Source organism: Artemia sp. Qi Xiang Cuo, chromosome 1, assembly GCF_049724085.1.
Source record: "Artemia sp. Qi Xiang Cuo chromosome 1, ASM4972408v1, whole genome shotgun sequence".
Lineage (NCBI taxonomy): Eukaryota > Metazoa > Arthropoda > Branchiopoda > Anostraca > Artemiidae > Artemia > Artemia sp. Qi Xiang Cuo.
In genome coordinates, this window is record NC_142794.1 from 55,767,779 (window position 1) to 55,780,203 (window position 12,425).

The following is a 12,425-nucleotide window of genomic DNA, read 5'->3' on the forward strand; positions in this document are numbered from 1 at the left end:
CTCCATTTTTCTGAGTGCCCAAGCGTCAGAACCATACTTGACCACTGTCATTACTGTAGCTTCCAATATTCTAAACTTGGTTCGCAGACTTATCTTTCTATTATTTCAAAACCTTTTCAACTGTAAAAAAATACCCTGGGCCTTTGCTATTTTACTTTGAAGATTTTCGCCGTACCCACCGTCTTTACTAACAATAATACCTAGGTATGTGAAGCTGAGCAATTGATCGATCTTCTCATTACCAAACATCACCTTTCCCCCTTCCATTATTCCTTGTCTTAGCGACTTAGTCTTCTTGGCATTAATTTGAAACCTATTCTTGCATCCTTGCAATCTGAATCTTACAAAAAAAGAAAAAGAATAGAATTAAATTCTACAAACTTTAATTGAAAAGTTGCAGAAATACATATTAAAACATAATATTTGAAATTTTGAATAAAGATCATCACAATACAAACTTTGAGACACATAGCAAGCACTGGCAAGCCACAAAATAACACTCTATTTAAATAGTATCACTGACCAAAGTAAAAACAAAAGGACTTCTCAATAAGGACCAAGTCTACGTTTACAATGCATGGTGCCCCAACCAGTGACAAGTCAACTTCTAAAAATGAATTCATATGAGCGAAAATTCAGCTTTTTTGCGGTTATTTGTCTTTCTAGGGTGATAATAACTTAAGATTTTGAGCTTTAAAGCTAGCTTCAGAATTGCAAAAGATAATTCACATAATAGGGCATAAGTGTGCAACTCTCAAGAAAAAAGAAGTGGTTTTTGTCTAACAAAGATTGTTTCTGGAAAATGCTTTTTCTAAGAGCTCGAAGCATTGAAAGAACTTGCGCCTTCGATTATGACAATTATGTTTTATTCTAAGTCACGGAACTGTTAACAAAATGCATTTTACAAATCGGAAGATCTTTCGAAATAGAATTACACACTTTATTTGGGACACAATGTAAACGTCCCTTGAATGTAAAAAGGGTCAAAGTTTCTATAAGAGCGTTTTTTTTAACCTGCTTTGAAAAAATACTAAAAGGGAAAACTTTTCGGCACTGGTGCGTTATATGGACACTTTTAGGTATTGTACAAGGAAACCAGTCATGAAAAAGCCGTCAAAGAGGTTATTCACAAGAGACCGCTATACATAAATGACTGCAAAGCCGTGGTTTCTCAATGAATCACAATATTTAAACGATTATTTTTTGGGGTTTCATGGGGAAAATGTACTTAGGTTAGGTCACGTATTTAATATACGCTATGGTTAATATACGCCCTTAATTACAAATATATATCCCAAATTTGTTTTTAAACTATTATATATTCATCATATTTTATTTCATTAGCATTAACCAAACTTGACTTTTAAGAAGTGTCCATATAACACACCTGTACCAACTTTTCTTTCAACTTCGTAAACAAAAAGTAAATTTTTCCCATAACTTAGTTCTGCAGATGATGTTATGGAGGTAGGACTTGTCTGAAACTCCCCCAACAATTTAAAAGGTATCTCAATTAAAAGCTACATCAGATTAAGAGTCATCCAGTTACTAATAACTAATTATAATAGTATGATAATAAAGTATTACCGTAATTCTAGAAATTATTTATTCATAACAACCAATTCGTAGGACTAAAGACATTTTCCTCCTAGCTTCTCATCATTCAACTCATTAAGATATGAGCCTTTCACAAGGCAAACTGGCTTAACTCATTCTTCAAGTATTTTTCAGTTTAGTGTTAGAGCACTTGACTGGCTGGCTCAAAGCTTTGCTTGTCCCTATTGAAATCCTTTAATTATAAAGACTAATAACAGAAGATGACAAGATACTGATCATTTTTTTTTCTTTATTTTATGCCAATTTCACTTATTTCTCACTCAAATGTAGGTTAAACTCATTCCACCTACTTGAATATATAAATAAATGAAGAAATGTTTCCTGACAAATGCTTTGTATGCTATAGTCAAAATCAGCATAAATGAATATTATTTGTTACTGTTGTTCTCTCTTTGTTTCATAGAGTGATTAGCAAGTAAATGGCTCAGATATATGGACAAAATTGCACACTTTTCAATACATTCAACAAGAGTGGCATCAATACACGGAAACAAAGGAAGGGGGGAGGAGAAAATAGGCTTTTCAGAATCTAGAGGGAGGGAAGGCAATTTTCTTCTTTTTTCAATTTCGCAATGAAGATACCCAAAAGAATACCATTTTCAATGGAGATAACAAATAAAGGTAATTTTCCAAGGGGAGAGAAAGAAAGGACAAGCGCAACCCTCCCCTAATTGATGCCACTACTCGAAAACTTTTTTTTCAGCAGTACATTTAAGAAACCATTGATACTCTCGGCAATTAGCCACCTAAAAAAGCAGAACTGAAAGTGAAACACTGATAGAGAATCAACCTCTAAAATATGGTACCATGATTTCTGTTTTAAGCAGCATTACTGTAAAACTATAAGAATTAAAAAAATATTGTTCAGTATAGTGATATTCAACGAAAAGGACTAGTCCATTGTACGAAAGTCATCGCATTCTCCACCATCATTTTCATCAACCTCCAAATCAGAATATGGAGAAATGCCATTGGTGCAAAAACTTGATTCATAATCCTTTTCGAGGTGATCTCGCCTTCTATAGAATAGTATATAAGCGTCTTTCGAGATTATATCATCTGACTTGACAGAATCAACCAAAGAGTCATCAAAAAGACGCCAGTCTAAAAATATATATAAATAAACAACTTCTTTTATATTTTATTACCCAAGTAAAAATAAAAAAGATAAGAACGAAAATAATGGCCTAAATACATTTTATTATATTGAAAATCTTCTCCCAAATTTAATTACTCCTTTTTTATCAAGCAGTTCGTGGTAACGAACTGTAATTAAGGAGCGATGCGGCTCAGTAGTAACCGAAACTCTAAAAAATAAAGTACTGATAACAAAAGATACATCAAAACTTCAAAAGAATCAAATTTTGATGCTCATTCAAAATATACAAAATTCATCAAGATTAATGATACCCATCAAAAGTTACGAGCCAGAGAAAATTTTCCCAATTTTTGGAAAATGCGGGAAACAACTCCGAAACATCAAGTGATCTTAATGAAAATCGCACCATCAGATTCAGCCTATCAGAGAGCCTAACTATAGAGGTTTCAAGCTCCTGTATACAAAAATGTGGAATTTTGTATTTTTTGCCAGAAGAATGACCACGGATGCGTGTTTATTTGTTTGTTTGTTTTTCCCAGGGGCGATCCTATCAAACCAGTGTTCCTAGAGGGTCGGAAGAGGGCTCGTTTGATCAGAAATCAGAAGTTCTAATGACCCTTTTAAGTGACCAAAAATATTAGAGGGCACCTAGCCCCTTCCCAAGCCCTCTTTTCCCCAAAGTAACCTGATCAAAATTTTGAGACACCCATCTTATTTAGCATAGTCAAAACATGTAGTAACTATGTCTTTGAGGATAACTTGACCCCCCACAGTCCCCGAGGAAGGACTGCAAGCTAAGAACTTTGCCCATTGTTTACATATAGTATTGCTTACTGGGAAGTATACAGATATATTTCGGAAGGGATTTTTCTGGCGGGGGGAATGCGTGGGAGAATCTTTCCATTGAGAATTTTTCGCGGGGGAGCAGAACTTTCCATGGAGGGAGAGCTGAATTTCATGTCATTATTTAAAAGACATCCATAATTTTTTTTTTCAACTGAAAGTAAGGACCAACATTCAAACTTAAAACGAACAGAAATTATTATATGTGTCAAGGGGGCTGCCCCCTCCTCAATACCTCGCTATTTACACTAACTTTTAGAACTTTTAAAAAGGCTTACTGCTCTAATAAGTATTCTTCAATAATTTGAACAAAAGTCTAACTTTAGCGTAAAGAGTGAGGTATTGAGGAGGGGGCAACCCCCTCAAATACGTAATAATTTCTGTTCGTTTTAAGTTTTAATGTTGCTCCTTGCTTTCACTTGAAAAAACTTGTTTTTTTATTTGATTTCGCACTAGATTGCATGCAAATATGTATAAAGTATATATATATATATATATATATATATATATAATATATATATATATATATATATATATATATATATATATATATATATATATATATATATATATATATGTATATATATATGAGGGCAATTACTTGTAACCTTCTCCATCCCTACAGTTGAGCTTTAAACATGACTTTTGTTAAGCCAAATGATTGCCAATACTTCCACAAAAGTCACTAAAGAGACATCTACCTAATACAATGTGTTTAATTGCCGTAATTTTAGTAGAAAATTTTGATTTGAGTTTCTGCAAGGATTTGAAAGGTAACTAAAGTCTTTCTTTACTTATGAAACCTAAATAGTTATCCTGGGGATTTTTTACTGATAAATCCACTTCTTGGGAGTGGTTTGGAGTAATCTTTTAAACTTGTAATCAGTTCTTACAGGTAGGCCATCTATTTTCTCGGTCTCCCCACGTGAGAATACTGCCCATAAAACGGGGCAAAATAGGTTTCTACAGACACAAATGAAGATCCGAAATCACAATAGTGCCAGCCTCCTATGGAATTTTGTTACCCAGAATATTAACATAATAGCCACAATGCGTTTGAATACATTTTGAATACAAGAAGTATCCAATGACACAGTTAAATAAAAAAGAAAACAGTAACAAAGAGGAAAATAAAAGGCACTTCAAACAGTAATAACAAATCCTTTAGATCATGTTCGAAGACGATAGCGATAACTGTATTGACCCAGATGATTCAGATCCTTCCAGCAACGAAGGAGATGATTGAGGCCTTCATTTCAAGAAGAGGATGCCCAATTTGGCGTCGTGTTGAGCTCAGCAGTTAGAAATATACATGAAAAGGTTAAAACAAAAGACATTGCAGACCAGGAGATGCAGGAAACTGACCAAGCACAATCATTTTATCATTGTTTATTTAACAATTAGTCTAATTTTTTTAGTTCTTTCCAGTAATGGTTAGTATTATGGCGATTTTTGTCTTATGTCGATGTTTCAACGAACAGAAACCAGTGTTGGAGAAACATATTACTCATACTAAAACTCAAATGACACTTGTGCGGTTTACATAGTTTGATAGAGAGCACCTCTCTTATTTGTAAACCTTGTTTAGCTTGATATTGTGATTGTGTGAGTGTGATGATAAATACAAAAAAGACTGCTCGACATTTGAATCATTTTTAAGTAAAGCGCAAATGACGCTCTGGCCTCCGAAGGTTCAGGGGGCGGTAGTCCTACTCCTGTTTCTGGTAATTTCTGTTTTTTTGTTCAGTATGAATTGATTATTCATTTTAGTTTCTGTTTCCTTAGAATTTATTTGTTGATCTACAATCGGATTTGTTACTTTAATGTTTGATGTAATCATTAGTTTTATTTATATATTGGAATATAAAAATATATGTTTTGTTCGTTCTAAGTTTGAATTATAATATGACTTTATTTATACTCGTCTTAGGTCATAGTTTGCACTTTTACTTTTCTTTGAAAAATGTTTTGTTTGGAATGTATTTTTCTTTCTTTAATTCAATCTGGAAAAAGAAAAGAACCGGATTTTCAGTTTCTCCTTATCTTATGAAAATAACATGATCTATCATACAGCGTTTTTAAAGTGCCTCGGTCGAGTGCCTAGATTGGATGGTTGGTTTTATCTTCTGCATTTCGTTTTTTAGATTTTCGGTTACTATTGAGCCGGGTCGTTCCTTACTTACAGTTCGTTACCACAAACTGTTTGATATACAGAATAATTGTACCTGAGACATTAGGCATGTTCTAACAACAATTTTTTTTTTAATGGTTATGCATCACAAAGCCAATATTAAAAGCAATGCCACCGCTCGTATTTTCCATAAAAAACTTATTATCCATTATTCAGTCAAAGTTAATTATTTGTCGGAGGTTCCGATTCACAGCATATTAAGCCTGTAGAAACGGTCATGGCATAATAGTTTTGTGTTTGCACTGTAATAATTTGATTTTAGAAATCAAAATAGATGTGACATAAAGGCACACTGTAACAATGGGTTCTGGGACTTCTGGATAGTCCGTAACATTCTTCATTGTGCTTATTATTCATTTGACATGTTACTTCATAATTTCCAGAATTTATAAAGAGGACTGCAAAGCGGTAAGCTAAAATCTTTTCTCTGCTGAAAAAAGAACGTAAATTGTAACGATTTCTCGGCCCAAGCAATACTTTCTGCACGGTTGGAGACCAGCTATCCAGTGCATCTGAAAATCACAGAAAAGTGTAAGCGAATCCACTAAAACAACCCGAATAATTGTTGGATAATTTTGAACAATAACACAAGAAAAGGATTATGTGAAAAATTAGGATTAGTTTCTATGCAATAAACATTAATAGAGACGCCATGAAAGGTGATATCTCTCATCGGTTTCTTACAAACATTTTCAGGGATAGGGTAGCCTAGTAAGCTAAGGTGAAATTTTTTTTTCAAGCCTTTAAGTTATGGAATTTCCCACCCATTTAAGATGTTTCAGTGAATTATTTTTTGACACTTCTTTTTCAACAAGCTAGCAGAAACTTGTTAGCTAAAATGTCAATCAACAATTAAACGGTAGAAAAAAAACACTTATATCTAAAATCGACTTCTGTCTATCATTGGTGGACCCGGGATTTTTTTTTCTTTGGGGGGGGGGGGCGCAAAATAGGTTGATTCGATAAACTTGCGTTAGGAGCAAGTTTAGTGAACGCAACCCTGAGTTAATTAAGTAAATTACACTACTTTAGACTATGTTAGGGGGGCGCCCCCTGGATCTGCCACTGCTATCAATACTATTGCGAGTAAAAGCAAAAGAACTTGTTTCCTTTTTTTTTTTTTATCAGAACTCAGACCAAAAGACCAAGTTTACCTTATTTTATTACACTGATTACCAATAATTTTAAATTGTTGTACTTGTAAGTTCTGACACCAAGAGCTAAAAGTTTGTTTATCACCATTATAACATAAAGATTAATTTTAGAAAAAATTCTGGAAGTTTCAGCCAACATTTTTAAGACAAAATTTAGATTTTCCGTCCCGGGATCAAATTGACGGAACTGGCCTTACCGGAGACAATCCTTACATTTGGATTTAATTAAGACTAATTGTTATAAGACTCTAACATAGGTACTTACCAAACTGGCCGAGATCAGTGGATTTTCCATTGAGCAGACGTGCATATGCTGTGTAGTGGCCTCCATAAATACTGCCTTTATGGTTTACAACACCAAACAAATCATAAACAGGACTTTCATTTTCTCCTTGTACAAAGGGTGAGAGATCTAGATTATTCAACGTAAATCCTACAAAAGTATCTATCTTGTTTCTAGTAAAGGAATTTTTAAACGAAAATCGTTTCAGATGAATAATTAAAATTTTGGGAAGTTTCCAAATTCCCAGTTGTTTTGTTGCCTGAACGTGTTCTTTGCATTGTGAACAATACCAGGCTTCCTCTTGACTCAACGTTTCAGGCTCTTGAAACAACTTTAAACAATCTTGCACATGTAATGCATGGTCATTCACAAAACCACTCACTTTAAAATCCAACTGCTTTTCTTTCACTGAACAACAAACAGGAGACTCAGGATTACAACGCCAATCAACCGTTAGATATCTCGTAGACGGGTTCACTAAACCAGTATTTTCAAACCTCTTTTCAATTCCTTCACCATCCTCATTTAGGCACTTCAAATAAAAATAGTCGTTCAGGGATGTTTCACTGACCTCTTCCCCTTCGTTTGAATTCAAGTCAAGAGTACCTTTGATAGGTACAACTTCTACAAAACGATGTGCATGGCTTAAAACCTCTAATTGTAACTCTTGAAAACTAATTCCACCTGACGGGATCCCAACACAAAAAGGAACACCAACAAATTTATATCTAGATCTGGGATGGCATGCGTGTACGTTTATATTTTCTATCTTACATCGCTCACTGCAATAGGCAGCTTTGCATCGTGAACACTGATATCTACAACTATCAATTTTTAGATCACACTTATTACAAGTCATTGGTTGGAGAAGCCTTTGAAACACTAGATGCCAGCTCAAGCCAGGCTTATTGCAAAGTTCATAGGCAACTAAAAAGTTTGAATTTCTAACAAGGATTTCATCGTCTACAACATTCTTCAACATTCCATTCAAAATATCAATGATTTGGAGCTCATTCCTAGATATACCTGTTCGATATGACAGGATCTCTTTTAACTGATGACCGGTTGCATCTTCTTTAACCTCAATAGAATGTTTTTCAGGCCGTCTTTTAGTATCAAGATAGAACAAGTGAATGGTATAAACTTTAGGTAGAGTAGGAATAGGAACAGAGAGTGACAAAAAAGGATCAAAGGTAACAGATTTTTTCTTGCACTGTGGACAAATGAGACAACTCTTAAACTGGCCGTGGAAAAGGTCCACAATAATCGAATCATTTCGCAGCTTATATTTGTCCCACGCTTCCTTTGCTTTCGTTTCATCACTTTCATCACTAACATCTTCTTTGTCTTCAACATAGACCTTCTTCTTGACTCGATTCAAGTCCTCATGTACAGCGTCTAATAAGAATGTTAAAAACTCTTGCGCATCATGTTGCATATATCCCGCAAATTGTGGCACCTTTTGGCTTATAAGCTCCTTAAGTCTGGCCGGAGCTATAGACACTTCAAGTCCTTCCCACAATTTCCTTAGAACAGCAGAAAAATTTACAGCACAGCTTCCGTTAGTGCCCAGTGGGTTATCCCTGTTAATATCTTTCACGAAACTTGAAACTTCAAAATAATTTTTCAACTCAATGGTATTTATAAGACACTGAATGACAGAGTTTAGATAACAAGTATTGCCAATATTATCAAGACCAACGAAACCTGACCGGTGTTTGGCTGGAATTCTGTTGAAATTGCCATTAGTGATTGTTTCCTGCTCTGAAATACCGTTAAGGTTTTCACTGGAGCTTAAAGGAGTTCTGGCTGGATTTATTTTTTGAACATTAGAAGAAGACTGGAAGGATGTCTGAGTAGGATGAAGTGTCAATCTATTCCAATTTTCTGCACTAGTTTTAGTGAGAGAAATGGCTATTTTCACTGAGTGCACAGTACAGCTACAATCGTGTGGTTCTATTTCACCAAACAGTTGAGGATTCCAGACAAATGCAGTATTATAGTTCGCAGAGTTGTGGCAAGCGTGGAATGCTGCATTTCTGAAAAGATGAAGAGATAAGTATCTGTCGAACTTAGGCTCAAGTTTTAGGCAGGTTTTGACAAATAAAAAGATTTATTGTGACAAAGAATCATGTTTTAGGTACAAAGAAAGGAAAAGAAATAAGATTTCAGAGTTGTGATACTAAATCACCATTTCAGTTATACATTCTTTTTCTTCTCATATCTTAGACATGATCCGAAAGAATGAAAAACCAGAATACTTTTATAAGAATACTTCAACTTGTAATGTAGCAGATTGAAGGCAAACAAATATACGAAGAAAATAGATAAGAAATTAGAGAAGCAATCATTTTCCATTCGGCACGGAAACTTCATGCAGTGATCAAGTATTACAGAAGCTGCCTAGGGAGGTTTGCTCCCTAGGTCCAGGCTGGAAAGTATAATTTAATTCACCTTTTAACTGGTCAACTGCCAATGAAAAAATAGCAGCCAGGAATATATCCATCTTCATTGAAACGTATTTTTACTAAAATCTAGCACTGTTCTTCTGGCATTGACAGTATTTAAAATTCAACTTTGACTTCAAAAGGTTAAAAGGTCTAGTACACATTTAAAAACGAAGCAAATAAGATGAATATCATTTATTTTTTGAACGTTTCGCAGATACACACAGCCTTTCACAGCGGAACAGAAGAGCCATACCCTACTTGCAAATGATCAAAAACTGCTAAAGAAGCAGAAAAAAGCTGCATCTACACAAGGAACGGTACAAGGTTTCATTAAAATGCCCATTGCCGAGAGTTGCAATGGATCAGTCAATCAGCTTTGTTTGTCAACAGAAAAACCTCACTCAGAAAAATCTAAAAAAAGAAAGAAATATCAAAAGATATATAAATATCAAGAATTCATAGCCATAAAATACGAATTCCAGGTATCAAGCTTTTGCGTTTAGCTGCAGATAATCTGTAACCAAAAAATAACGCCATCGCCTTTGATTTCACTGAGTTTTCTGTTATTTCAAAAAGTTTCATTTTTTTTCCTTGCAAAAAGCATCATTGTTTATTTCTGCAATCGGACAAAGTGTCATTATTATTTTTTTTTTTTAGTGCATCTACAGACTGCACCAATAAAAATCGCTCCCATAGAAACACATTGGTTCTTCTAAATTTTGCCACCTGACAGGTGGCAAAATTTTATCATATTGTCTTTATCATTGGATAAAGTACCATTGTTTTTCACGTCACTGAAAAAACTGCCATCGCTTTTTGTACTTCCAATGTCAGTTGTTTTTATATGTCATCAAAAACTATTTTTGTTTTTATTAGAATCATTTTATCTGTTATAGGTCAAATTAGTCCTCAATAAAGGAATATTTGGCCCTCACCCCCAAAGGAAAGAATTTGCTAGACCGAAAATTATTCTAGTCAGCTAACGATAAGGTTTGTAAGTTTCTGTGAAAATGACTTCCATTGAAATTGCAACCATAGAAGATTGCGACTATTGAAGACACACTTACGGAATATGACACCCATGAAAGATTTCAGCCGTGAAAAACTACATAGACACAACGATGTACCTACAAACATTGCAGCTATAATTAATTCCAACTGATGAAGATTACAACTATAGAAGAAACGACCCTAGCCGAATTCTGGCCATAGTAGTTTTAAGAATGGCGATACAAAAATAATGAGGATTTTTGAAACAGTTTGTGAAGTCTCACGGAAAAAAGTTAGGAACGCAGCTAGAAATACTATTGAAAAAGCTTAATGTTTAATAGAGAGGAGAAGGGGCTCGTAAAAGAATTATCTGAGTGATAGATCATATGAACACAAGAGGAATATAAAGGAAGTGGAGAAAGCATTAAAATGTGAACTAAGGAGGTGTGAAATGGAAACCATGGATAAAATTGCCGAGGATCTGGAAGATGTAGTAAACAGCATAATAGTAAAATATTGTACTGACATGTTAATAAATTGAGAGAGAGTAGTCAATCCGGACTTATCCCAGTCAAGGATAGGAACGTGGCCACAATTAGTGATAAGGAAGGAATTAAAGAGAGATGGAGAGAACACTTTGAGAATGTGTTAAACCGAGATAGAGTTGCAGGAAAAGATGTAAAGCAAAATGAAAAAGTTTGTGATATCTTGGATGTGAAGGTAGATTTGTTTTGTGAGAAAATTAGCGACAGTACTAATATGATTAAAAATAATAAGGCCCAAGGTGCTGATAGTGTTGTAAATAAGTTTCTTAAATATGGTGGCTCTGAGGTTAAAAATAAGTTGCTGAAGATTATGAATATTGTTTTTGGAAAAGAGCAAGTACCTAGCGATTTTAAAGAAAACCTAATTAAACCACTGTATAAGACTGGTGATAAGAGTGAGTGTAGTAATTATCAAGGCATTAGCCTGGTCTCTGTAGGTAGCAAATTACTTAGTAGTATGATACTTTTTAGACTGAGACATGCAGTAGACAAATTTTTCAGAAGAACAGTGCGGTTTTAAAAAAAGTAGAGGATGTTTTGACCAAATTTTCATTCTAAGGTTAATAATTGAAAAATTGCTTAAGTTATCAAACACCTTTGGTACTCAGTTTTATAGATTATGAGCAAGCGTTCGATTATGTTAAAAGAAGAGCTTTAGCGAAGGTCTTATCCTTGTACGGTATACCAGACAAATACATTAAAGTTATTAGCGCTATGTACGAGAATAACACTGCTTCAGTTATGGTAGAAAATGAGGCTAGCAGCTGCTTTCGTAGTATTCCATCTCCCTTATATGGATCATTTTGCTGGAATTTGTCTTAAGGAGCACAGGAAAGGCAATGGGAGAACATGGAATCAAATGGTGAGGAAAAACATCCCTGGACTTAGATTATGCTGATGATTTAAGTGTGAAGTGTGAGCAAAATGAATGAACTTTTAGAGGTTTTGCGAGTTCAGGGTGCTAGAATAGGTTTGAAAATTAATGTGAAGAAGACTAGGTCGCTAAGGCTAGGAATAAGTAAAGATGAGAAGGTAGCGTTGTGTAACGAAAAGATTGATCAGGCGAACAGCTTCACTTACCTTGGTAGTGTTATTAGTGAAGACGATGGGAACAATGAAGACGTTAATAGCCAAAGCTCAAGGTGTTTTCACAGTTAAAAAAAAGTTTGAAAGAATAGGAAGATAAGTCTGCAAACCTTGATTAGAATATTGGAATCTACAGTGATAATAGTGATCAAGTTTGGTTCTGAAGC

General features: G+C 34.5%; 1 protein-coding gene across 3 annotated transcripts in view; it reads right to left on the minus strand.

Moving 5' to 3' along the window:
* Positions 1–372: 372 nt before the first annotated feature.
* Positions 373–12,425, minus strand: part of LOC148956500 (ubiquitin carboxyl-terminal hydrolase 19-like) — a 50,242-nt gene continuing 38,189 nt past the window's right edge. For all 3 annotated transcript variants that reach the window (XM_089108395.1, XM_089108394.1, XM_089108386.1), the window contains 2 exons: positions 7,170–9,226; positions 373–2,721 (listed from right to left, as the gene is read on the minus strand). In XM_089108395.1, coding sequence (XP_088964521.1) covers positions 2,510–2,721; positions 7,170–9,226 — 2,269 coding nt within the window. In that variant the 3' untranslated portion in view covers positions 373–2,509. The remainder of the gene's footprint in view (positions 2,722–7,169; positions 9,227–12,425) is intronic.